At 39.6% G+C, this 27,988-nt stretch overlaps 1 protein-coding gene across 24 annotated transcripts; it reads right to left on the minus strand.

Moving 5' to 3' along the window:
• AGFG1 (ArfGAP with FG repeats 1) lies at positions 1 to 27,887 on the minus strand. Of its 24 annotated transcripts, none has more exons than XM_028731132.2 (14): positions 27,342 to 27,883; positions 24,709 to 24,802; positions 18,583 to 18,698; positions 16,493 to 16,655; positions 15,697 to 15,850; positions 12,459 to 12,578; positions 11,808 to 11,897; positions 10,538 to 10,741; positions 7,345 to 7,441; positions 6,386 to 6,465; positions 6,041 to 6,133; positions 3,418 to 3,573; positions 2,293 to 2,384; positions 1 to 1,916 (listed from the first exon to the last, which is right to left on the minus strand). In XM_028731132.2, exons 1-14 carry the CDS (start codon positions 27,506 to 27,508, stop codon positions 1,857 to 1,859), a joined length of 1,686 nt encoding a protein of 561 aa, XP_028586965.2. In that variant the 5' UTR covers positions 27,509 to 27,883; the 3' UTR covers positions 1 to 1,856. The 24 variants fall into 24 exon arrangements, with proteins under 24 accessions (XP_028586965.2, XP_028586962.2, XP_028586972.2 ...); XM_028731129.2 differs by having other exon boundaries at positions 3,418 to 3,570; positions 7,258 to 7,441; positions 27,342 to 27,882; XM_028731139.2 differs by having other exon boundaries at positions 7,258 to 7,441; positions 27,380 to 27,881.
• Between the last annotated feature and the right edge of the window lie 101 nt (positions 27,888 to 27,988).

Consider the following 27,988-nt stretch of genomic DNA (forward strand, 5'->3'; position numbering starts at 1 on the left):
TGTAGTAAAATACAGAACTTTTGTTTATTACCATTACAGAAGCTTAGAGTCAACATATTAAAGTAAAAACCTCTAACCTTCAATGAGTATTGTACAAAATACACAGGATATGTTGAGCCAACTGCTGCTATGATTCAAGTAGTCACAAACTATCGCAACAGGTATCTAGCCTCTAATAAGGCCTATTAAGTTCTTGCATCCTGTCATGGAGATCTCAAAATAAGTTTAACAGAAACCTTGGGCAACATCCAACACTCTGGTTCTGTTAATGCAGAGTAGTCCACTTCCAGAATAGAACTTTTCCTTCCTCTTCCCTGCAGTTTTCTGCATGCCCTCAAAATCAGCTCTGGGTTGGAGGACTCTCCAGAGTAGATTTGGGAGGCATGGAGGAAAGGGAAGGGAAGGCCTATTGCACAAGCAGAGTTTTGCTTGCAGTGCATGGGATACAAGCCTAGATCAATAAATCAAACAATGTGTGTCCCCACCAGAGTGGGATTCTTCATGAATAGAACTGAGCAAGAAGTTAAGTAGGTTCTGTACTGCCCATCTAAAATTAGATTAGCTATAGTGTTCAAAATAATGACAGTTTGATATTTTATTTGATATTTTCCATGAGCCACAGAAAATGTCTCATGAGCTCCAGAGTAAAGAAGTGGGCAGCTCACTGAAGGCAATGAGTATCTTAAGTGAGATACTTCAAGATAACAGGGCTCATTCCTTTCCCTGCTAATCCCTTCCCCATTCCTTGACATATGTAGTTATTACAGAGCTTTCCCTCCTCACTCCAGCAGTCTCCACCCTACTCCTGCAGCTCATTGCAATGAAGTGGGACTCACAGTTTTCCCCTCATGCAACCTGATTTGTAGATGGCTTCTCCACTCTACTGCTCACTGAAAGGTGGCAGTCTCTTTATACACACACACCTTTTGGATTCCCGCGGCTCCCCCCCCCCCCATCTGTCTTCCTCTCAGGGCTCACTGTGTCACCTTCTCTTCCCCCTCTTTCACACAAACTATCAAAGAGGAAGTGACACGTGCGGCTGACTGGTCTTGTGACATCTGTAAACCTATATAATGTTGTGCACAGGCTTTATTGGCTGATCACCAGGAGATTTTTCAACATTACCATAAGCAGCTGTGGAAACGCATCCTGGAAGGATCCCTAAAGATTTAACAAAATTGGTTAGTGCAAATGCCGACAAAGACAAACACTTTTTTTCTAATATTTATTTTTTTCCACCTGCAAACTGTAGCAAAACATGATCAGCTTTATTATGCAGACAGGTATCCCTCTACATTATAGAGAATTTAGGCATGTATAAATAGAAGAGCTCTTTAGGAAAGGAAAAACACTTCAAGAAATGAATAAAACCTTCAATTTTGAACTCATAACTCCAAACAGCAATGGTTAAAATGATGTAGGCCATTCATTCCAAGAGATACGACAGCACCTTAAAGTGACTGATCTATTTCCCCCAGTAACGTTTTTCACATAACAATGTGTTAAAAGTTACAAATACTGATATGCACAAATAACTAATTCCTAAGGAAAAAATATGTACAGTACTGCAGCATAATGAATGTGGTATCTGCAATAACTTATTAGCCAATTTTAAAATACATGATACCATTAACATTCTCCTGCCAACGCACAGATAAAAAGATGTTTCCATGGCCCCTGTTTTGCACATTACCTGGTGTTTCTTGGTTTTAATACACAATGCAGGCTTTTTTATTTTTTTTGAAAGAGTTCTCTTGTGTTTAAAGCTAAGATCAGTGAAACAAGACAACAGTGCAAGAGGCGCAGAGATGTTGTGTGATCACATAAGAGTTCTTTTAGGTAAAGTGTCTATAAGGCTATAAGAAAGGATTGGTTGATGAGCCTCCTGTTGGAAATTGCCCTGCTGGTCCACCTGCCTAAAGAAAACAAAAGAGAAGTCTCACACAAAAAGCCACATGCCAAGCATACCATCTGGACAAAACTTACTTTTTCCATTTCCTCTAGATGGGCCAACTGCCTATAATACATTTTTAGCAAAGGCACAAGAGGAAAAGAGCTAACAGCATAGAGCAACTGTGCACAGATGAGTGTGTGAAACAGGATGGGGAGGTGAAAGTTTTACTTTTTTGTATCCCTTTGGAATCAGCTATGACTCCAAATATATAAAATTACAAGCATCAAGAGCATGGCCCCCTGCTCCATCCCAACTGAACTGTCTCATGAATCCAAGTCAATAATGACAGAAAAAGTTACCCCCTGATCTAGACTCCCATATCACCAGAGCTCACTTACCATAAAAGGATTACTAGATACTCCAACAGCTGTAACTTGCCCAAATGGGGTTACTACTGGTTTTGCCTGTCCAAATGCAGCAAAGCCGGCTCCTTTGTAATAAAATATCAGAAGTTAAATTTAGACTGGTAACCAAGTATCACACTGTGCACATACTCTGCTCTCAGGAATTAAACTCAATAAAATATCTGATCCCAATCTAAACAATGGGACTTTATCACTTAGTCTTAGTTGACTTGCTTCCCTACTGTAGGTTTCTTCAACAAAATCATGTCAATTAAAAATACAACCTGAACTGCTCTCTGTGCACTCAGAAGGGTTTACTACAGGCTTCCTCAACCTCGGCCCTCCAGATGTTTTGAGACTACAATTCCTAGCACCCCTGACCACTGGTCCTGCTAGCTAGGGATCATGGGAGTTGTACGCCAAAAACATCTGGAGGGCCGAGGTTGAGGAAGCCTGGCTTACTACAACCATCTTAGTTTCTCTTGTGCCCAGTCCTTTAAGGCTGGGATCCTAGGTGTGTCTGAAATATAAAAATGCTAGCTAGCAAAGCCTATGAAACATGCATGTTTTTCTGACATAAAGGCACATTCAAACTTCACAGTATAAAATTATGCAGAAACTAAGTTTCTATTTAATCATGCAGTAGTATAGTTGCCAGATTCTTTAAGTGAAAAGATTCAGAGTATCATCTTGAATACATTCTCTGTGTTTGTTAAGTAGCAACTTAGGTGTAACCTGGTTTTGCTAGGGCCAAACACAACTTATTTAGAAATTATAACACTCTTTTCCTTATAAAAGAAAAGGAAGGCTGACAAAAATTATTTGCACAATAAAAACAGCTAATGCTAGTAGAATAAATTTCACAACAATTGTTTCTGTGTCTAAGGACAAAGAACATGAGAATATAAAATACGCTGCTCAGGTGACTCTCCCCACCCTCCTCCCTGCACCAACGTTATACCACCAGTGATATTCTGAAGCAGCAATGTAACATTCAATTGATGTTACATAGTATAGGCAAATTCTCTTGAAATAAACAGTCTCAACTTCCAAGACATTCTTAAGCTACTATTGTATACTCCCATCAGCTAAAACAAAATGTAACATGCAAGCATTTACCATTTGGTTGCTGAGTGAAAGCAGCCTGAGGAAAGGCTGCCTGGGCTGGGAATGCAGGCTGCTGGAAGTTACCACTAAAGCTAGTAGGAAGACTGTATGAGGCAGTTGTTCCAAATCCTGCAGGCATGCTCATGGATGCTGTGCCAAATGTTGCTGCTGGTAAGGGAAATGTAAGCATTCAATTATTTTTGAGCTATGATTTTTCTGTGAAGTCACGCATATCCTCAGAATCCCTTATGAAGCAGCCAGTCACATGGCTAGCCTTAAAACTATTAAGCTTCTGGATTTTCTAAGAACACGGCCAAAAATTCGTTGGGCCTGTTCCTTTTGACAACATAACATTTGCCAGTATCTCTGCCTAGATATTTCCAAATGGTTTTTTTTAAAAAACAGAACATGGAAACTAGATATAACAGGCAATCAGGATTTTCAGTGAATACAAGATAGACGGAAATTATTTAGAGGGGACAAAAATACAAAACAGGCAGCTAATTTCAAGATAAAAGGGCAGGAAAAAGCACCTAATTTCAAAAGTGCAATGGAGCCCTTTAGCTCAGTAATTCAAGAGCACTTTCAGAAATAATTTAACAAGGAAAGAATGAGCAGAAAGCATTAGAACACTGCTGCTGTTCACTGAGGTGCAAACCACTATTAAATTCTGTTCAATACACAGCAGTTGTCAAGATTCAAGAGCAGCTTCATTGGCTACCTCAGTGAAATTTTTACTCTTGACAACTGATCTATCTGCCCTTTCAAGCTGATTTTTGAGGGAGGTGCTACTCAAGAAAACTCTTAACCCGGGTCACAGTAAAGAAAAGAAAAATATTTTTCAGTGGCCGCACTGCATGTGAAACAGTCTAGTAATTAATTTATACCTAATATTACTAGACATATAAAAGTCTCACAAGAATTTCTAGAACATTATTTTACTAAACCAGGAACTATTTTTGCTTTATTTACAAATTTAGAATGACGCTTCCAAGGAATTTGTTGTTGAGATCTGGCACAGATTTATGTCATCACATCCATCAATAGTTATGGCTAGCCAGGAAATACATGGCATAAGAGTTAACGGAAGGGAATTGTGGAATAAGGAGGCCACACATGACTAGAAAAATAGACAAGATACAAATAGTGCACTGACAGAACTTACACAAGCTACTATTAGCAGAGAGGATACTTAATAGTGAAGCTTGCTAAAACAGCAAAGCCAAACACATTGTGGCAAAATGGTTTGGCGCTATGACTCATTTCACTTGAGCTACTATGAACACAAGCTTCAAAACTCCACTCATTTTAAGCACCTACTAATGTGACCATGGACGTAAGATAACAATTTCCGCTTACAATCCTAAACGCACTTACTTGACAGCAAGTCCCAATGAAATAAATGGCATGTACTTTTGAATATGTGTGTTTAGGAGCGAGGTGTAAAATGTATTAACATTTACACCGAGTAATGTCATCATGTATTTCAGGTGCATCACCATCCATGCCCACTCCATTTCAGAATATGGAAGGAGGGTTGAAAAAGTCGTACATGCAGAGAAACCAGTAACTGGCAATAAGCTATCACAAGCAAATGGACAGTTAGCCACGTGAAGCTCATATAAAATGTGGCCACCTACCAAAGTGAGCCTGAGGAAATATATGAGAGTGCATTGCTCCTGAGAGGCCTTATGGGAAGTCACAAAGAGACCAGACAGTGTCAAATGATTTATAAACAACTTCTCGCAGAAATATTTTTGCATGATAAAATAGCCAGTATTTAAACACCGTTTAAAAATTCAGAATACTTCATAGACTATGTGCAAGTCACTTGTCAAATTCATTCCTCTAATAAAGAAACTATACAAGTTTTAATGTGCACAAGGGCCCAAAAGCCACAAGGATAAATGTGTAAATTTTATTGCATACATTATATATGTTAAATGAACTACAAAGATTAAGTGTTCTAAAAGTAGCAACACAATGCAAATGTCTGAAACACAAATATATAAACAATTCAATTTATACTTTAAAAAGCAGGAAGTGGAAGATTTTTATCTGGACTTATCTATGTTCCCTGCTCCTAATTGTCTGTCCCAGATTGATAAAGCTACAACAAAAGCACAGACGTCTCCCCACTTACACAAATTTGACTTACATGCGACTGCGTATATGCATGACACTGGGAAATAATTAAATAAATTGATTTCAACCACAAAAAGGTGTAAAAAGAGCAAAAACATCCTGAAAAAGAGCAGGGAAACTACAAAAATTGTGCAAAAAGATCAGGAAAATGGCTAGCAATCCCATGAGCCTTTGCACCAACCTATGAGGCCTGTGGAAAGTTTGAGTTTGAGAAAGGAGGTTTGTAGGGAGGTTTTTCAAGGGTTTCCAGAGGTTTAGACAGTGTTTACAGGCTTCTTAGATGCTGCTCCCCACTCTATGCAATTTCACGTATATGTGTGGTCCCCGGGAACATAACCCCCGCATAAGTGGGGAGACGCCTGCATTTGATTTCATAAGAGCTTAACTATATTTAGCATGTTAGTCTGCCTCAAAGTTAAAATTCTATAGTACCAGAAGGTAAACATTAATTGCTATCAAACAAATGCATAGCATGTTTTCTTTTTCTAACCTGTTGCTGCTCTGCTATTGGTTTGGAATGGGTTCGTTGAAGGTGCTACTGCGGCTACAGGGGCAGCCACAAATGGATTTGTGGATGGTGTTGCTGAAAAATTAAGAATGGACATTTTTAACACACTATACATCCCTCAAATTGCCTATCAAAAGAAAACAGCATGATAACTCTTATGTTTAAGACATATTTTTATCATTTCCTGGTTAAAGAGGAGCCTGGCACGGCTAGGCACATTTGCCTTCAAGATGTAGAGCATAGCTACTGGAACAGGAAAAATGGGGTTGTGCAGCTGAATCTCTCAAACACAAGTTAGCAATATGGCTTAGTAATGTTTTACAATACCTCCAAAGTGAGCAGGAACGCTTGATGACGCAGGCTGTGTCTGTGTATTAGCACCCACTGGTACTGTTCCAAAAGCATTACTGGAAATAATTCACATTCATCAAGATCAGAGTCAGTTACTTAACAGTTAAGACACCTACAGCTAATTACTGCATGTGAAAACATAGGAGGCTGTTAAATCACATTTTGGGGGGGGGGGGGGGTTGGTTCCATTTCGTTCAACTTAAACCACAAGTCAAAAGCTAACTGGTGCTAGATCAGAATTTGTTTTCCCCAGTAGCCAAAAGTAGTCACAGCTGTATAACAAAATAAACTTAATTACGGTTCAAGCAGAAACTTGCACTTCTAGACTGTTACGATAATAATATATTTAATTTCTTTTGACATGGCTAGTACCAAGTTTTGAAAAACCTCTCTCTATGAAAAGATTTGAACCAATTATGCCATTATAACCAATAAAAATATTCATACAAATGGCTTATCCCTGAAAACAATTTAAAGCAATCCTAATTTTATCTTGGAAGTAAGCCTCACTGAACTCAACAAGACTTAATTCAAAGTAAGTGTCTATAGGAATGCAGCCCTAAAGCACTGAGAATACTGAAAGCGTTTTCCCCTTTTGCCAGAATATTTGTTACATTTTTATTCTTCCTACTTTGAGTTGGCGATACTTATAGCTTGTTTAAAACCTTTCATCTGAGTAAACCAATCAACCTCTTCATCCTCCCACTGAAGCCGAAACTCCTAATGCAACTGCAATTTTTAAACTATGGGTCTTCACAAAATGTCTGCACTTCAAAATTTTACCATTTCATTTTTTTGCCATTTGTAAACATGACTGGTTTACAACAACTTCTATCAAGAAAGAGTACCTGCTAACATTACTGGTGGAAGTATATGCATTACTAGAGGTTGCTGTGGAGCTGAACACACTGTCTAATTCTGCTAGAGCTGCATACTTGTCTGAAGATGCACTTGGCTGGCTTGGGGCTGACACAGTGGGACCTGCTGGTACTGTATGGGCAGCACCAAAGCCACTTCCTGGCTCACTACCACCTAGGAAGAAAGAGACCAGATTAAAAATTCACAGAGTAGATTTCTTTAGAGCTTAAGTTAGCAATAACTGAGATGACATTTTTTTGTTGAGCAACCTACTATTAGAGAGTTGCAACCAGGCTTTTCCATTTTCTTTAAAATTAGAGAAAGTCATGCTCCCAGCAAATGCAAACCTTCTCCATGGCAGCATTAAACTTTATTCAACATATTGTATCAGACCAAACCTTGTATTCACCTCATTTTCAGAAATATGAACATTAAAAGAGAGTCCCAAGTCAGGAGCACTTTCTGAAAGTCACACATGGACATAGGCTGACCTGTTCAATGTAATACAATCAGCTCATGCAAGACCAGCATACATGTTAGGAATGCCATGTGGATGCTTGCTTTAACTGCTATTCATATGTAGAACCTAAGTAAGCAGATCAAACACTACCTCCAAAATCGCTGTGGTAGTGTGAGACAAGTGAAGAGTCACTGCATGTGAATGGCTTTTCACATGGTAACAGCCATTCAAAGTGAACCCTTTTATATTTAATATCTAGAAAACAAAAAGATGATTGACTAAAGATATGAAAAGAAATTGTGGCAAACTCCAGCATTACACAAGCAGGTTTCTGATTATGTAACAGGCCTTCCTTTCTTTCTGCCCTGCTCCCTTCGTCTGCTCCAGAGCATCCTTGAACCCTCCAGAGCAAATTTGGGAGGCTTGCAGGGAGGAATTAGAAATCTCATTGCATAGTGGTGTTTCTTCTGCTGACACACAAACACCACTGGATTTTGCCCTAATAAATGTGCATCATTTTTTGTATCTGTGTCTAGCATATTGCAACTTTAATATGATACTGAACAAAGAAAATGAAACCTACATACCCAATAATCAATTACATAGCTTCCATCCCAAACAGTTCAACACAAGTTATTCTCTGTAGTGTTAAACTTCTAACATCATGAAAATCTTAAAAATTAGAGTACAGTTAAAGGCTGTAATTTTTTTGCTTAGGATACGCACATTCACAAGCCTTTGAGTCCTTAACCTCAATTGGAGGGTACATTCCTGAAATTACTGAGCTTTATTTTATAAGATTATATCCTGCACATTCCTTCAAAGGACCCCAGGGCAAGTGTATCCAATGTTGGTCCTACTCAAAGTAGACCTGTTGAAATTAATGAATATGCCCAACATGGGTCCATTGATTTCCATAGGTCTACTCTGAGGAAAAACGTAGTTGGACACAATCCACTGTTTGAGAGCCCAATGAGATCAGGATGAGGCTTCTGCTAGTTTCCTCATTGTTAAGAGGCTTTTTCCTAGCTTCGCTGCAGGAAATAAAGAAACCAAATGGTTGCAGAGCTGGCCAGGGAAAAACTGATATTAAATACTAACAGTTAACTTGTACTATTATACTTTATTTATTTATTTATTTATACACCACACCCCTCATACAAAATATCAGGGCAGTGTACAACAAGGTCCACAAACACAAAAAACAGAAGGCATAATAAAAGGAATACAGCAATTTTATATTTTTAAGATATATTTATAACCCTAAGCCTTTTTTTTTCTTTTCTTTTTTGCTTATATATCATATTGGGCTAATAGAGTATTTCTGATTCTTAGTGGACCCATAGCTCTAGGTTAATGAGAAATGTATCCCACAGAGGACTTTGAACTTATTTTGAAATACTGTACTGCATTCCAAACACCTCCTTTATTATAGATGTTCAGCTTTAGGCATATTTCTACTTTATTTGAAACTCGATAGAATTTTTAAGGGTATGAGAGACCCAAGAGCCAGTGTGGTGCAGTAGTTGTAGTGTCAGATTAGAACCAGGAAGACCTATTCTGCCATATCCCCATTCAGCCATCAAGTTCTCTATCTGATTTCACAACCCTCTTTCTTTAATTGATTGATTGATTGATTGATTGATTGATTGATTGATTGATACCTGGGTGTCTTACAAAGTTAAAATTACAATAAAACAATTTAAACAACCCAGCTCACAAGGCTGCAATGAGAGGCAAGGGAGCAGGAACAAGAGATCCATCTATGCTACCCTGACCTGCTTGGAAGAAAAGATGGACAGAAACTCTGGAACATTGTACCACATGAAGTCAGCTAGTCATCTATTTCTGGAAATTGGAGTTTTGGTGCACAAATTTCCGAATGATGGGTGACCATTCAGCAGCTGTTGTGAGTGGACATTTCTACTCTGGTTTTTTAAGCTTGAAGGGAACCTGGCTGGATGGTCCCTTGTGAACTTTAAGGCTACTTTGCCTTTCGAAAATATGAGATATAATAACTGCAACACATAAATCTCCACAAGTTCATTTTTATAACTGCATCAGAGGGTTTTTTTATGCATTGTGGATCAAAAATACATTGTGACATTGATACAAAAATAAGCAGGGAAAGTAGAAGAAAAGTTGGAAAAATATTCAGGTTCTAAGATCTCTATTTCTAGCATCACCAACTTGACCACATTTTGAGTTCTCTGATGGTATTAACTACACTGAAAGAGATGTATTTCCTTGGAAGCTTTGTCCTCAGTCAAATCAAATGCGTAATCACCTATATACACAGTGACATAACACCACCAGATAACTGACAGAATATAAATGGTGCTCTGGATCCTGGTGTGGATGGAGGAAACAACTGAATAGAGTAGGGACCACTATTACTGCACTAATTTTCATTTTCCAGATCTACAATGCTTGCACGACTGCCAGTGTATCACATTTTCAAGCAATAGGCTATCAGTTTATATGGTGTATAGCAATCAGAAACATTTTAGGTAAACAATCAAAACATTTTAATTTCATCAGCCTTTATTTATTTTTATTTTTTATTTTGCTGTCTATTGCTTTTTCATTTGTTTTAATAGTGGTTTTACTGTTCTCATATTTTTATTGTATCAAGATTTTAGGGGGTTTAGGGGGTTTTTTTTTATGCAAACTGCCTTGGGAGCCCTTAAGAGGGCCAAAAGGAAGTCTATAAACGTTTCATAAATAAATGCCTACTAGAACATAACAGAACACCACTACTGCCAAGATAAATAGTGTAAGAGAACAGGTCAAAGAATAAGAATTAGTACCTTGCCCTGTGCTGAAGATATTATCTAAATTAGCAAGAGCTGCATATCTATCTGCTGACTGGAGGTTCGGTTTATTCACTGCAGCTTTACTGGCTGCAGTTGTGTTGCTCTGAGAAGCACTGAAGGCTCCAAAATCAGCACTGGAGGATTTGGGGAAGTTATCAAAGTGTGCAAAGTTAGCATTCACTGATCCAGCGCTCCCACCTGTAACAAAATAAGTTAAACATGATGGATACTTTCAAGCTCAATGAATGTCTCTTCAAATACTATTGGTGGCCATGTGCGGACATGTTTAAAGGGTCACAAATTTCAAGAAGCTTCTCCTATGGCCAGGCCTTCACTTGGTTAAAATAGCCGGTTTTTATTTCCAAAATCTAAAAGCCCTAGCTTACCAGTGCTATAGCAGAGTGCTGCAAGAGTAGGTGTCGCAACAAGGCTAACCTCAACGATTCACAAAAGCAGCAAGTATTTTAATATTGTATCTCCTGCTGCAAATTTAGTTAAGTAAGAATTCCTTTGACTAATCATACTTTGATTATTTCTGACAGGGAAGCAGAAATATCAAGTTAAGAAGTAAACACAAAGGATCCTGAGGCTTTACTGTGAGCTTAATTTCTTTCTTCCCAGGGACTACTGTTGTGGGCACCCCACATCCTATTGCTATCTTTGTCAAACAAAGATAGCTGAAAGGCGTAGAAGGAGTGAACACCACATTTTAAAAATAAAATAAAATCCACATCAGTACCTGTGACAACCATGCATTTAATGTTTTCAAATTTAAACTGAAAGAGATTCCACTCAAAGGCTGCCACCAAGTGGTCCTTAACTACTGACGAATATCTGATTCCACTGTTGAAGGTAACAGCATATACAGCCTCTTTCCTCACAAGAGACTGCCACTGGGTGACCTGACTCATGACAACATTTGAGAGATCAGTTTGTGTGGGTTCTACAAAATTTGTCATTAAAATTTCCATCCTTAATACCTCAAAACTTGATTTATGAGATACTGACCAGGTTTTATATAGCTATCCTAAAGTTATTAGATTCTCATATATACTGATAATTCAGTGACATTTTCAATTTGCAGGAAAAAGAAAACCATTTTAACTTTGACTCCAACTGTTTATATTAGGAGGTCTCAATCAAGTGCTGCTCTAGTAAACTACAAGCTAACATCTTTTAATTCAGTGGCAAATAAGAAAAGCTTGACATGAAAATGAAAAAAAGAAAGAAAGGAATTGTAAATGAAGTGAGCTGAGTTTCCCACCTTGGTGGAACTTACTGCGCACAGCCTGGAGAGGGAAAGCGGAAGTAGTAAATTCACCAAAACTGCAGCTAGATGAAAGCGTTCTGAACGCTGGACAGCCAGAAATTGTGTGAGGGGTTAAAGTTAACAAAAGGGAAAAACAAAATTTTAAAAGAAAATCTTAAGACAACACACTTAAAAAAGGAAAAGAAAAAAGAAAATAAGTCAGCCATAGATCAAGACAAGCAAACATTATACAACATGACCGAAATTAAAGAAAAAGCAAAGCAGTAGCCCTTACACATGAGATTTTTTTTTTCGTGATCGAGTAATGTTACATTAATTTAAGTTTCTTCTCTAGTTGCAGTGTATTTATCACCAACTTGGAATATGGAAAGCAGTATTCTTTAATTTAGCCAATATTCTACAGTGCCAACAAACACGACACAAATATTTCATGTGTAGGGATAATTAAGAAGCTACAGGGCAAAAACTTCATGCGAGAAAAAAGCACAATCCACACCAAACAAAAGGCAGCATTCATTACAGGTTTCCCCAGAGCTTCAAAGTGTGTGTGTTAAGACAACTAGATGAAGAAAAGAGTTAAGATATTCTAAATTGTGTCCAGATTAGTTTACATTAAGAAAGCTAACAATGTTAGAGCATTTCTACCTGTATTTTGGTGCTGAAAAGCAGACTGACTTGCTGTGGGGAAACCACCAAAATTACTCGAACCACTAGACTGTCCAAATGCATCAAAGTTTGCAAAACCTGCATTTGCAGAGTTCTGCGCTGTAAATTGCAAATGAACAAAACATGTTAATGGTATGAAAACAAAAAATAGGTCATAAACTGAATCAGATTATGGCAGGCTTTGAGGGTAGCAAAGCTGCACCTCAAACATGCCACTGACATAAATTGTCACTTATGAAGTATGGGACAAATAATTTTGAAAACATAACCTCCAAATGGGAATATAGTTATTTCCATGGGATCTGTGCAAGATACATAGAACTGATGTTTGTCTCTCATGCTGGTCCGCAACACAGAAAAGATCACTTCTGCTGATCACAATACCTCCAAACACACATTTTTTGTAATTGATAATAAATAAGTTGCACTTTTTTAAAAAACAGAAAAACAGCTATCAAATTCCACCTCACACAATTTGGAGTTCTTTTAGGATGTCATCATATTGCAATACTCCTGGTCTCTGTTGGATAGAGCAATGGGCCAGTTGGATCTTTGTTCACTGCTACTATGGCATCCATTTAGGACAGCTTCATCTCGTATCATGGTGATCTTACAACATTTTGGCTGACGTACAAAGCAGGCTGCAAGTTCTGTGCACCCAAGGCTTTTGGTGTTTCTTGAACAGAAAATATCCATGCCACAAAAAAATAGCTCTTGAAACTGTGAAGGAGTTTCATAAGCATTGTGCAATATGCCATGGAAAGTCAGTAACCCCACTGGGTATACACAATCCCCTTGAGCTCACCTAAGGTAGCTCTCTGGGTCCTGGCCTTTGAGAAGTTACTGAGCCATAAAAGAAGACAAGACAGCCAATATAAATTTTAAGAGAAAAAGCCAAAAGGAAGGGAAACAACACTGTCAAATATTGGGCCAAAAGAAATTAGGATTTTTAGTATTTCCATCACTTTACAATATTGAAAATGTAAGGCAAGTAACAAAGTGCACACATTACAAAGTTGTCCATAGATGCAACAAGGTTAATCCAAGTTTGAATATATTGTTCCTATAATCACTTCCAGAAGCATGCAATCAAAGAGTTAACTAGTGAGTTGAAACCACTCTGAAATTCAGCACCTCTTTCTGTTGTTCCTTTAGACTGCCAGATCACAGAGGTTCAGTAACAATAGAAAACAGAGTTCACAGAATTCCCATCAGGGCCTGGACTTGGAAAACTTTTATCACCCTTGGCACTCTCAATTTTAGTTTCCAGCCCTCAAAGCTTTTCTTGCCTCTTCCCTTCCATCAATCATGCACCATTGCTTCTTTCTTCAGTAGAAAGTGTCCAACTTTATTTTCCTTTGGTTCCTGCATTATTTGTTACTCCTTTTAACTGCCCTGACTTTTCGTGAGCCTGATATGCACTCCTCTCTCCTTCTGCTACAAAGCACATTGTTCTCTCCTCATGCATAATCTCCACCTATCCTTCCGTCCTGGTTCTTCTCTCAGTTCATTGCTTACTCTGCTCAGCCAATTATATCACTAAATTAATAATCCCAGCCCAACGTAGGGCTTTTATGCTGGCCCGTTTGAATGTTTTTCCCTCAGCATTTGTCAGGGGAAGATATCAAAACATTCCCAGAAACAAGAGATTCTGCAGATGTTCTATGAATGTCCCGGACACTGTAGAGCATATTCTCTTTCATTGCCCATTGTACAGTACGCTCCGTCAACGCGTGCTGTCCCCTCTTTTGGGTGGTCTGGAACCCCAGCAAGGTGAATGTGTGGGATTCTGCCTATCCGACGTTGACCAAAGGGTAACGGCGGGGGTAGCCGAGTTTTTGGTAGCAGTCCTCCAAGGAGCAGGTTAACAAGGAAAACCACTGATTTTATATGTATATATATAAATATGTATGTAGCCAACTGCTGGCTTTCTATATATATTTTAAGGCTTTTATATGCTATTTTCTCTTTTATGGTTTTATTTGCATAATGCCTAATAAAGGTTTGATAAGTAAAGTAAAGCTTACTCTGCTCCTTTCATCCAACCTCCTTGCTTCTGAGTCAAAATCCCTCAGGGGTGTTGGGAAATGCATGCAAGCAGTGGCCAGACCCAAATGCAAGCAGTCAGACAAGCATTCACTTATAAAATTGTACCCAATTCACCTACGATCCATACATTTAATTTCTCACACATACACACAGAGAGAATGGAAGAGGAAGAGGGAAGTCCTGAGAGGGAATTCCCAAGAATCAGCATGGGATTAGAAATCCCAAGCAGTTAGTATGCATTCTGTGCTTACTGCTCACTTTCCTTGATGACCAGTGATGAAGAAGCTTCTCTTCCTCTACTGACAGCACAGAAGCAGAGCAAGCTGCTGGAAGAGGGACAGAGCAATTCTCCAGGTCACCTGTCTCCCTCTGCAGTCAGGACATATGAATTAAACAAGCATGGGGTTGGGCCATGCAGAAAGGATCCAGATACGATATAGGCCCGATCTGGCTCAAGGTCTGGCAGCTCTCCACCCGTTCTGTAAAGGCCACTCACCACAGAATGCCACACCAATACATTTGCTTAAAACACAACCAACGGTACTCATTTCCCATACATAACTATTTGCATAAACAGAAGTGAATGAATAAATTGAGAGCTGGTATAATATATTCAATTATACAAACTGTCAGGTGCTTGATTATCAGGCTACTCAGTATGTTATCCTTTCAACCTTCCCTTTGCAATGACCTACCTTACAAGGTTGTGGTAAGGACTATTGAGAGAACGTATGCAAAACACCATGAACAATTTAATTGTAGATTTGGTATTCCATATAAGCTATACTACCAGTACTAAATTATCAATTTATGATCCTAAGATAATAGATTGGAAGGGCCAGGTGTTTAAAACAATAAATAGTGCACAATTTCAATAAATAAGGTTTTCATAATGGTGAGGGACTGCCATTTTGCCAGTTATTTCAGAATTAAGACAGGCCAATCAGTCGACTTTTTCAGACTAAGTTTCCTGCTTACATTTAACAGTAAAGGGAAAGTGGCAATTTCAGTGTAACAGCTAAGTGGAAAATTTAACCATTCTTATTGAAGCAAATTGGGCAAAGAGTTTTTTAAAACAAACAAACAAAACTATACTATGTGCATTTGTAGGGACTGAATTTCAATATCAGTTATCAGTAACAAATCCAGGAATGGAAAAGACTATTACCTGTATGACTGTTGAAATGTGCAAAATTAGCAAAATTCGCTGTGGCTGTGGAATGAGGAGCAGGAGCAGCAAATATGTCTGAACCAAGGTCAGAGAGAAGATCAAACTGTTTCTTTTCTTGTGACTGTCCTTGAGATCGATTTACAACAGGAGACTGTAAACAACAAGTTAAAGTTGGCTAAACAAACATGAAGAGAGATTAATCCAAGGTTTTATTCCTGATGTAGAAGGACACACCACTTTACTTTTCACCCAGATCAAGTTATTCTATCTGATAATGCACTAAGGGATCTGTGCAACCATTCCATCCCTCCAACTCTCTGCGAGTAGAGGAAGGTTTTGACCTGGCACTGAAAGAATAACGAAGTTGGTGCCAGGAATGCTTAGCTGGAGAGAGCATTCCACAAAGGTCCACTGCTATAAAGGCCCTTTGTCATCATGCTCTGAACCTCTCTCAGAGGGGGTAACTGTAGGGCCTCAAATATTGACTTAAGAGTATGGTTGGGTTCATAGCAGGAGAGGCATTCTGTTAAATATTGGAGTCCTGAGCCATGTAAGGCTTTGCAAGTTTAAATGAGCATATTCAATTAGGCCTGGGAATATACAAGCAGCTAATGCAGCCAGCCAGAATAGCAGTTATATGATCCAAATATCTGAGAGAAGAGATACGAGTGCTGAGCAAGCAATAAGGCTGGCTGAGATTCAGCATGGCTAAAAGAAATGAGAGTAGGAGGAAAAATCAGAAAATCAGGAGAACTGTAGGGTGTGAAAGAACAGTTTTTGCCCCTCTACTCACTTGTGTAGGTGTGCTCTTATTTAAGTGCAGTGCCGGTGCAGACTCTCCCAGAAGAGATTTAAGTGGCTTGACTTCTGGAGTACTACTTGTACTACTAGCAGAGGAGCCAGATATAGATGCATGGACAGATGCCACAACTTTTGCTTGTTCTGGTGGAACATACCTAAGACAAATATATATTACAAATTTAATAGACACAGTCCCAATATATCTTGTTAGCAGAAAGAGAACCCAAAGTTACTTTTTCAAGCACTATAGCAGGGGTTCACAAACTGTGGTCCACAGACCACTGAATGAGCTTCATTCAGGTGGTCTTGGTGTGTCTGTGGATTTGTGGCTGAAGATGGGAGGTGGCAAAGTCATTCCTTTAAATACGTATATTGATTTCTAATTGCATATTATGGCTTTTATTTCTTATATTGTATTAAAATTGGAATTCTATGGAATTCAAACTGTAATAAAATACTGTAAGAAACAAAAGCAGCAATAAAAATAAAATTAAATATCATATAGCATCTAACACAGTACATTACAACTGTTAAATTGGGCAGAAAAATCATTAAGTGGTCTGTCAAGAACCTCGGCAATTTTCAAGTGGCCCAGGGGGTGGTGATGTTGGGAACCACTGCACTATAGCAGCTTACAACACAGAACAGCCGCCATGCAAAAACAGTTTCAACAAATCTCCCCATGGCAGTCTTATGACAAGAGACCCCAGAGTAGAACAGTTATTTCGCAAGACTATTTCAATTCAATTCCAGTTAAGCTACTACCAGCAGTTGTCTGCCCTAGAATCCCTCTCAAATACTCTGATAACTTGCCAGTCCTGGTCTTAAGAGTATAAGGTAATTAATGAATGGAGGCAGTGGGCAATATCATCTAACAGTTTCAAGTACAATTTCTGTAACTGTACAGCTCTTAATGTTTATGTCAACTGCTTCCAAGTTGCACTAACCTCAAGAAGAGCAAATCAAACACGTGGCACATTTGGGAATGTGTTATAAAATTTACAGTATTTTGGCAGCATACTAAACTTTAAGGAATTCATTGAATGGTACACTAAACAAACTAAATTCTCAATTAATGCTACTGACATTTTTAATCCCAAACTGAAGTATCCCCAAGGTCTGCTCATACAAGACTGTTTCCCACATCAGTGTCCATTTCATCGAGGAAAATCCAGTGTTTGTTGAATATGCAGTATTCAACAAACTGCATATGTACATCTCTTTAACTTCAGGTACACCTACCAAAGAGTATGCTTTTGTCATGTTTTCCACCTTTATGGAAGCAATATGTATGTAATAAATTATTTTGTCACATAAGTAGTGGGGAAAGGAAGCAGTCTCATGCTACAGAAGACCACTAGTTCAGCTAGCTAGGTTTATCCTGGCTGGCAGAGGCTCTCCATTGTTTCAGAATGGAGACATTTCCTGCCTTAACTGGAGGTCGTAGGTAATGAACCTGGGGCCTTCTGCGTGCAAATCAGATGCTCTACCACTGAGCTATGTCGCCTCTCCTCCAAAAAGTCCCACCACTGGGATTTGAATTTGCAGTCTTAACCTTCCTCCGGCTTCTGTCCAGTACCTACAGACTGGCTTAGTCAATCATAGGCACTGTCAGTAAGCCTGCCAGAAAGTTAGAAAAGAGAACGCATGCCCCTATGCCACAAGAACTGCTTCCTGGCAAATTTTCCTTTGTCCAGTCTTACCCTCAATACTACCTAAGGGATAGTTTTAGAATACACTGCTCCTTGTGGTCAGGAACAATTGTTTTGTATTCTTTGGGAGAAGTGCCAACCCTCATGCTAGCCCAAGCCCAATGAAACATCATAATAATAATAATGGAGAAAGGAAGTAGTTCCAGGGGCCCGAGAGGAATAATCTCTAAGATAGTGATCAAGATCTGGCAATTAGAAATGAATCGTGGGAAGCTATCTTCCTGCAAAGCATCCAGACAAAGTAGATAACAATACAGATAAGAGCATGTATATACTTAAATGATAGTTATACTATCAAAATTAAGAAACACCAATTTTAGCAACAAAAAAAGTTGTTTTAAAATACTAGCAAAATTAGGTGTGTACTGACCATCTTTTCTTTTCGTATTTTTCTTGTAAGAATTCCTTGACCTTTTGAGGATCCCTGAAGTCTGGAATTGCTGATGATCTATCATCAAATAATCCTAGCCAAATCTGTTTACACACCTTGTGAAGGAAACACAATACAGTATTAGGTTAAATCAATTTCAACTTGATCATTTAATTCATATAAACAGTGCATACATACATTACCTAGGAGTTAAGTCCCACTGTGTTCAACCAGGTTACTTTCGGAGAAAGCATTTATAGGTGTGCATTGAGACACAGTAATCTGATCTTGCTATGCATACCTGCAAGGCCATTTAGCTCCTCTACAATAGTAACTATTTATATCAAGAAGCAGAATAAGCATTGTGCTTAAGAATTTACTGGTGTGCATATCAGTGCTTTTCATAAATCTCCATCCGTTTCATGACAGTGTAATTGTTTAATATAGTATCACCAAAACATATCACAGAAGTTCAGTTATTCTCATCCTGCATTTCAACCCAAACAAAGGCCCCTAAAACAGTATACAACAGGTTTTCCCCCAAATAAAAATCTGCACTTTACAAATTACATCTTTAATTGAGGGGTTTTGTTTCAAACCTTTACATACATTTCTGTAAAAATGCATCTAAATTTTTTATTTGTAATTCAAAAGACATTGAATGCCTAAATTAATACAAATGATTAATTGAAAGATGCATTCTAGTCCAATATATATAATTTGGTACAAAAAGGTTTCCGAAACAAACCATACAGTTTTCAAACTGGTTATGGCTTTCTAGAAGAGGGTGCTAATGGCCATTTTTTAAAAAGGACGCAGATTTGGTGTTGAGGGGAGCACATAAAAGCCTTTTGACATCACATAATCACATCATGGGAGTGGTCTGTAAGAAAAAATGTTTTGGTTTTTTTTTAAAAAAAAACCCTAAAACTTTTTTAAATGGATAAATTTAAAATTGGGGACACAAAAGGCCTTTTGGCATAATGGCAACACATAAGGAGATCCACAGGACTTAAAATGTTTTTTTTAGAATGTATATATTACAGCAGGATGCCAAGTGGTTGCTCATTCATTGCGATAAAGGTAAAGGTACCTCCTGCCCTGACCGTTAGTTCCAGTAGTGGATGACTTTGGGGTTGCGCGCTCATCTCGCTCTATAGACCGAGGAAGCCGGTGTTTGTCCACAGACAACTTCCGGGTCATGTGGCCAGCATGACTAAGCCACTTCTTGCGAACCAGAGCAGCACACAGAAATGCCGTTTACCTCCCCGCCGGAGCGGTACCTATTTATCTACTTGCACTTTGACGTGCTTTCAAACTGCTAGGTGGGCAGGAGCTGGGACCGAGCAACGGGAGCTCACCCTGCCGCGGGGATTCAAACCGCTGACCTTCTGATTGGCAAGCTCTAGGCTTTGTGGTTTAGACCACAGCGCCACCCGCGTCCCATAAATTACAGCAGGAGGTCAAGTGGTTGCTCAGTTCATTGCGAGAGGATAGGACTATTGTTGCATAAAGCTGAATAAATGTGTTCAGGGATAAGGGCATCTATTTCTTCTCTGTTACTTCCCTCCTAGCAAATGCAAAGAAACTGGGATTTTGCATGCAGACTGTTGTTGCCAGTCTGCATTTAACAGCAATGACGAAAATGAGGATTCCCATGGGTCACCCTGACTAATATAAACCAGGAAGTTGGCCAGGAACAGCTAGCTGCCTAAGTGCAGGCAGGCAGGCACAATAATTTAATTTTCTTTCCAGAAACCAAATATTAACACTAAGCTTAAGAAAATTCTCAATAGGTTTTTTCAAATGAATTGATAATACAGGTAGAGAGCTACAAGCTGTATATATCTCAAATCCTAGCAAAAAGTGAACCAATTTAAATTAAAGCAACTAAGTTGTTAATGTACTGAAAAGCATCCTTTGATTTATGAAAGCTTCCTCATGTGCACTCCAGCTATTTCCTAGAAAAGACACTTTCCACAGTTGATGCAAGTATGGAATGACTGGAGTCCCAGTTTATCTTTCATTCAAGATGCAACTGCACACTGTTGCTTATGCAGACTGGTCAAAACTCTGTATCTCAGTATTTTCCACCTTATGGCACAGAGATCATTTGGATAACTTCTAGTTAAAAATAGGTGGTCTGATACACAATTACAAATAAGTCACATTTCATTCATCTGTAGACTACTCTGTATAAAAACAGTTTGGTAATAAAGATAATGAACATTTCAGAATATGCCATACAATGAATGAATAACGTATATTTTGCAGCAGCCAATTACTAGATTTACAATTTGACATAGCAACAAAGCAGAACTATAGTACAAGTGAAACTTGCCACAGGAAGGATTTTGAAACGGTGTTCCTGAGTAAGCAAGCAGTAACTTGTATTCAGTAAATACCCTAATTCCTTTGTCTTAGTCACTGATCTATTGGCTAATATATGCTTCCTAGAAATGCAAGAGCTGAAAGCATTAGTCCAACACAATTTTAGATACTCCATAAATAATAATTGCACTTCAGTCAGGAATTACTTGCTTGGCTGCCTTTATAAGACATATAAATATTCCCTCTATACCACTTTCATTTTACTTGATTACATTCTATTCTATTTCTACAGGAACTGCCTCACTCCTGTTTTGTGAGCATAGTAATTCATTATGGCACAGTATCTCTTCATCTGCAGCTGTTTATTCCTTTGCAAATACTGTAATGGGAACAACTTTTGTGTATCACACAATAAAAAAATATTAAGTAGACAAAAATAAATTTATCAAACTGTAAGAAGGTTGTACTTGTCAATTATTTGTGTAAGGAATTGCTCTAAATACCACAACTGTTTACAGAGACCCTTTAATAGTTTCTGCATCTTTCAACGGTAACTTATGACCACAACTGCTCATATTACATTTCCGATAAACAAGAAAAATATAGAGAAACAAGAAAAATATACTGATTAGCCTGGTCCCAAGAGGATATAAATGCCCATTTATTTCTCACCACTTTGTTATGGGTTTACAGAACTGATCTCCCACCCCTACCTTTTTCCTCCACTTTCTTTTTGTGGCTTAATAAGTGCCCTTCTCTCTTTTTAACTGATGTGAGCTGCTCTGGGAGACAATAACTAATAGAAAAAAGGACACCTATGATAAATTTGTATAGCGTCACAACTAGCTTACACATGCATCATAGGGGCATCAATATTTGTAAGAATTTGTATTGCAGAAAAGGTTGGCACACATAGTCCTGGTCATCCTAGATATAACATAAGTTTGAGGGAGATTACTACACCAAAGGATCAAAGCCTTGAAACATTAAGTTTAGTGCACTGCAGAGGGCAACACTCCCAATGAAGACCATGCCACCTTACACATGGGATAGACTATGAAAATTCTATTGCCCTAATGTTGCAAAAGGTTTAGCGTTAAAAGAACAAGGCCTAAGGAGCTTTGGATTTATGTGCTTCGTCCCACTGCATGAGGAAATTAATAACTCCAATCCTGTTATGTAGCAAAACAGAATCAAAACCAGGTTCTTAAACCCATTTTGCAGGTCAAACACCAACTACGTTTGCCTGTTTAGACAAGAAAAGTATGGATTGGCACAAGTGATATTCTTTTATCTTCTAATCAAGCAGAATTATGTTTCACTATGCGCTACCAGAAAAACTAAGTGCTATAAACCCCTTTCTAAAAATAACTTTTAACTGATTGCCTAAGAATGGAAAAGTTTATTGCCAATGTAAGTTAACTATATTCCTCAGCAAGCAGATGACCTGGCTGAATAATGTAAGACAGAGTCATGGGCCAGGCTCCATCCATGTTATTAGCTATCACCCACTATTATTTTAACTATAAAGACCTACAATTTTATTATTTATGGTGTCTTTATGGCATTCATAAAGTAGTTGGGATACCCTGCTAATGCCTAAATGAAGTACTCATTTCATGAGATGTCATGTGTTCAGTGTCATGTCTCAAAACATAGTATTCCCATAATTTATGCCAAATTTATTTAGATTTTTTACAATGCTGTTAAGAGATTATTTCTAGAAGATTCCAGAACCAATGCCTGTAATCTGATAACTATCTACCTTCACAACAGAAGACATGCCTGAACTAACTTTTGCAGGAAGGGAGTCTGAGGAACTGAGGCAGATAGTGGCTGATAAGAGATGAAGTTCTAGGCCTAAAAGACAAAATAAAAGCTGACAAATTGCTGGGTCCAGATGGCATCCGCCCAAAGAACTCAGATGTGAAATTGCTGAACCTTTAACAAAAATATGTAACTTGTCCCTTGTAATCAGCCTCCATACCAGAGGACTGGAAAGTAGCCAATGTAACACCAATTTTTAAAATGGGATTTAGAGGAGATCCTGGAAATTACAAGCTGGCTAGCTATGTCTGCCCTAGGAAAACTGGTGGAAAGTATTGTTAAAGATAAAATAGCCGAACATACAGAAGAACGAGGCTTGCTGAAGCAGCTTTAGCATGGATAGAGAAGAGTTTTTTTCCTCTCATAACCAGTGTTAGAAACTGGAATAGAAAAGCTAGGAGCCAAATGGCTCCTGGGACCTGGGTTGTGGAAGCAACACTTTTTATTTATTATTTTGATAAGCATGAATTAATACGCAATTCACACAAGTGACACATTGTTAATATCACATTTTTAGCAGAAATTGTTAATGCCTGTTTATTTTTGTGTTTACAATAAAAATATTGGTACCATACTCTTTATTGTTAAACTCCTTAACATATTGTCTGTCCTTAACATAGACTTCGAAGCTTCAAATCACATACAACTCAGTAATCCTTGAATGTCAGCCAGGCACAAAAAAATGGCACCCAGAATTCTGGAGGTGCTCGCAAATGGAGACTCATTAGGTGCAAAATGTGCCTGGCACCCTGCTAATTTCAAGCCCTGTTCATAACACCACTACTCGTGGACATCCACTGAAGCTAAACCCTGGATGATTCAGGACAGATAAATGAAAGTATTTCTTCATACTTAAACAATGGAACTGGTTCCAACAGAAAGCAGTGATGGCCACCAACTTGGATGGCTTTAACAGACTATTAAGATAAGTTCATGGAGGACAACTTGTAGAACAGCTGCTTGTTCTACAAGTTGTTGGGAATTGCAGGTGGGCAGGTGCTTCCCGGCTTCCCAAAGGCACCTGCTTGGCCAGTGTGAGCAGGATGCTGGACTAGACAGGCTACTGGCCTGATTCAGCAGGCTCTACTTAGGTTCTTCTTTCCTCCAGGATTTTCCATTTTTATATTACAAAACCATTACATTTTCTGGTAATTTCAAAGATCCCACATGCAGCAACTTCTTCCTTTCTCCCTATAATTAACATATGGCAAGTTACTGTTGCACTGTGTAAAATGGATGGGAATTAAGAGGTTTGAGGAAAGACCACTCATCTTTAACAGGCAGCTCTACCCACACTGAAAAATGTACCACTGCAGTATTTTGAACAATAAACAGTTTTGTAGAAGAAAAAGGAAAAAGAGTAACAAACACAATTGGCACAAGGCTATGAGACATCATTCCTGCTGCAGAAACCATTTTGGAGGGGTCTGAAGTTTCATAGTTCTCAAATACTATTTTTTTGCTACATACAGCAAAGAAAATTTCAATTCTCATTTTCAGCATGGGAGTGGCTAACCTTTTCTGCCTCAGGGGCTGTATTCATCCTTGGCTGTCTCTCTAGGGTGCACATGCTAGTGGGTGGGTTTAGCCACTCTCCCTCACACACAAGATACACCCTCACACACAGCCCCCAGTTGGTCCACAATCAGCTCAGGATGACGGTCATTGCATCCTCCCCACTGATCAAGTGATAAATCTCATGACAATTTGCCATTTCTAATACCCATCAGGGTGCTGGGCAGGGTGGGTTATAAATCTATGACCATCCTGCACCGTGTCTACTTAACACTCCATTTTTACCAACACCAAAATCAGTGTGGTTTATAGGGCAGAAAAACTTGCTTGGGGACTTCATTAGTCCAAGAGTTAACCAGCCCTGAATTAGAGGCTTCTATCTTCTTGTACAATGATAAATCACATTCATTTGAGGATTATTTATTCCCTTAAAAACAAGTCTGTAATACTTACTTCATTCCCATGTTTCTGCAGAAATTCTATTTCTTGCTGTGTGAATGTGGTCATGGAAATGGACTTCACTCTGTGAGGTGGATTTAAACCTCGTCTATAAAACAAGAAAATTGAAGGAAGTCATTCTAGAAACTTTTTAAGAAGAAAATAAAGTTCTACTATACCTTGAAGCTACAATTGGTCAAAGAAACCATCCTAGCTCTTAAGGACATAAATCTTTTGAAGGGACTAAGGAACTGGATGGTTTAAAGTACTTTGTAAAGATACATATTAACCTGGTTGTCTTGAATCTGTGAATATTTCTCCCTACTATTTACCTACTTAAGATCTGGAAAGCTAAAAGTGTTAGATAACCTGAGGTTTCATATATTCTTTTGATTTTTAAGTGTTTGATGTCTTACTGTGTTCTAATTTGTTGGAAGTCACCCAGAGTGGCTGGGGTAACCCAGTCAGATGGGTGGCACATAAATAATTAATACTAACAACATCAAAGTATCTGAAATTTATTTAAGTATCATATTGTTAGCATTGAAGTTTTATTAATTTAACAGATTTTTTACTCCTTAAACTGCTTACTATTTCAAAAATCTCTAAGCAATATAGTCTAATAAACAAGCAAACAGGCTGAAGTTTATTTGCTCCACCTCCCTCCATATTTGTCTCTTCAGACTTCTTAAAATCAAACCTGTTCCTTAAAATGGGTGTGGCAAATTTACGGTCCAGACACTGTTGAACTCGCATCATCCCTTGTCATATCGCACACGGTCCTGTCTCAGTTTGAGAATGGTTGTACTAATTTCAACTGCAAAAGTTCAGCAGCAACCGTACCACTGCTATGTATGAAATAGAACCCAAAGGTCTGGAAGTGATAGAACCAATTTTTCCTGCAGATACTAAATAGGAAACTTCAGCAATACATCTAAGCTACACCTCTGTATAAGGATTACTGCAGGAAGGATTAGTGACTCAACAGAAATAGTGATATGGCTAAAGTTACTTTCATGTGTACTTGTAATGGTGAACTGGTAAAAAGCAATTAAGAGTAAACTTGTGAGTACATAATATAAGTACATGGTGCTGACAGCAAGACTTTTTACATATAATTTTTATGGAGAACTTTTTACATGCACGTGTCTAATTATGGATGGCAATTGATGGATTCCTTAAACATGGTCACACAGGCAGCACTATAACTTTGGATCTACAAGTTATTTAGCACAAGGCCTTCCAGTGACTTTCTTTACTATTCGCTTTAAATTGGATATCCAATTGTCAGTTTGGAACCTTCCATACAAAGCACATATTCCACCTATGAGCTCCAATCCAGAAGCAGGAGTCAACAGTTCCGATCCATTTGACAAGTGCCATACCTTCATTTTAGTAACTGTCACAGCAAATCAAGCTCAAACTGTCATGTGCAACACCATGTGGTTGAGCAAAACAAATCTTGCAAGGTAAAAAGGATAACATGCTGGAGAAAACTGCAACTGCTTCAAAATGATGAGGGACAATTTGCACAGTTTGCAAACCATTTGCACAGCAAGTTTGATATTAACTGGGTTACGAAAAAAGACCAAATTATGCTAACCAAACAACTAGCATGGTGAACTCAAATCCAGAGGTTAACCAGTAGCCATTAATCTGTTTCCTGTTGTAAACCCTCAAGGCAAACTTTTAATGTGCTCAATAAACTCAAACCCATGAAGGGAACACTCAGGCAAAAGTGTATTTGCCATCTTAATTACACGAGTACCAAAAAATAAAAATGCATCTGCAGAGTATTTGTCAAGCTTTCCCCACCCTTTTTACATACTTCCTGGATTAATATCATAATTGGCACCTGTCCACCTCTAGCCTTTCATATGCACTAAGGGAACTTGATCAAACTAGCAGACAAAGTTTGCATCCCTCCTCCTAAAGGCATAGCCCACTTTATATACAGAGAGAATGTGCAAGTTAAGACCCTCAATTTTTCATTACCGGTATTCCTCCCACTTTGGGGAAATAAAACCCACCCATTCTACACTTAAGGGAGGCTGGAAGATTCAGCAAGCCCCACACCATCTATCCTCCACACCACATCAGCTTCCTTCTTTTCTTTCCGGGGATCTCTTCAGCCTGGTCTCCCAATTCTCACCCGTACCAATGCGCAGCCCTCTTGCACACCGTGTGCCCCTGTCACTCGCCTGGAAGACACACGAGCAACCCCCACCCCAACCCCGCTCTCTGCCCAACACCACGCGCCCCATTCCTCTCAAAGGATCTGGCCCAGCAATTATGGGGGAAATGAGAGGAGGGGGGGAAGAACCCCCCCACCGCAAACTGCCCGCAGTCTCGTTTACGCTTCAGCCTCTCCCCATCCACCCACCCCCCTCCCCGAGACCGCTGCCAATTCCCATATGGGATCAGGAGCGGGGCGGGGGGGGGAGTCTTCACCAACCCCCCCTCCCAGCCCCCCTATTTCTCCTCAGCTCCACCACCCCCTCCCTCCCATCGCCTTTTTAAAGCTCTCGATTGTTTCCTCCCGCCTGGGAGGAGGTCAACCCTTCCTCCTCCTCCTCCTCCTTCCTTTCTTTTTCTCTCAGTGTCTCTTTTTTCTCTACGTCTCCTCAACTCTCCTCTCCTCAACTCACAGGATGCCGGAGCAGGAGGTACACACGAAGCTGCCCACCGTCATGTCGGTGTAGGTGGGGCCGCGCTGGTCGCAGTCGAAGCACTTGCGGTTGGGCGGGAGGCTGCTCATCTCCCTCAGCAGCTTCAGGTGCTTCTCCTCCTGCTTCCGCTTGGCGCTCGCCGCCATGGCTTCGGAGGTGGCGGCCGGGTAATGTGTGTGTGTCTGTGAGCGCGCGCGCGCGGAGGTATAGAGGCCGCTCCCCGGGCTCGCTCACGCCGGCCGGGGAATGAGGAGGGAGGCCGGGACCCGTCCGGCTCCGAGACGCCCGTGAGGGGAGCGCGAGGGGGACGAGGCTTGGGCCCGCGCCCCTGGCGCGCGCGCGCAACCCCAACTGACGGACCGACGGAAGGAAGGGGAGGGAGGGGGGAAGGGAAGGAGGGGGAGGGGAGCGGCGTCGGCGGCCCTCGGCGAGGAGGACGGGGCGGCTGAATGACGAGCCGAAGCGGAACCTGCGCGGCACCTTTTCTCTGTAGAGACAAGGAGAGGAGGAGGAGGAGGGGGGGAGCGAGGAGGAGGTGGAGAGCAGCTCGGCGATAAGCCGCCGCCTGCGCCCTGAAGGCGCCTGACGACGAGCGCCCCCTCCCGCATGGGAGGATTCTTTCCACG

This window comes from Podarcis muralis, chromosome 6 (assembly GCF_964188315.1).
Source record: "Podarcis muralis chromosome 6, rPodMur119.hap1.1, whole genome shotgun sequence".
NCBI classification, from domain to species: Eukaryota; Metazoa; Chordata; class Lepidosauria; order Squamata; family Lacertidae; genus Podarcis; species Podarcis muralis.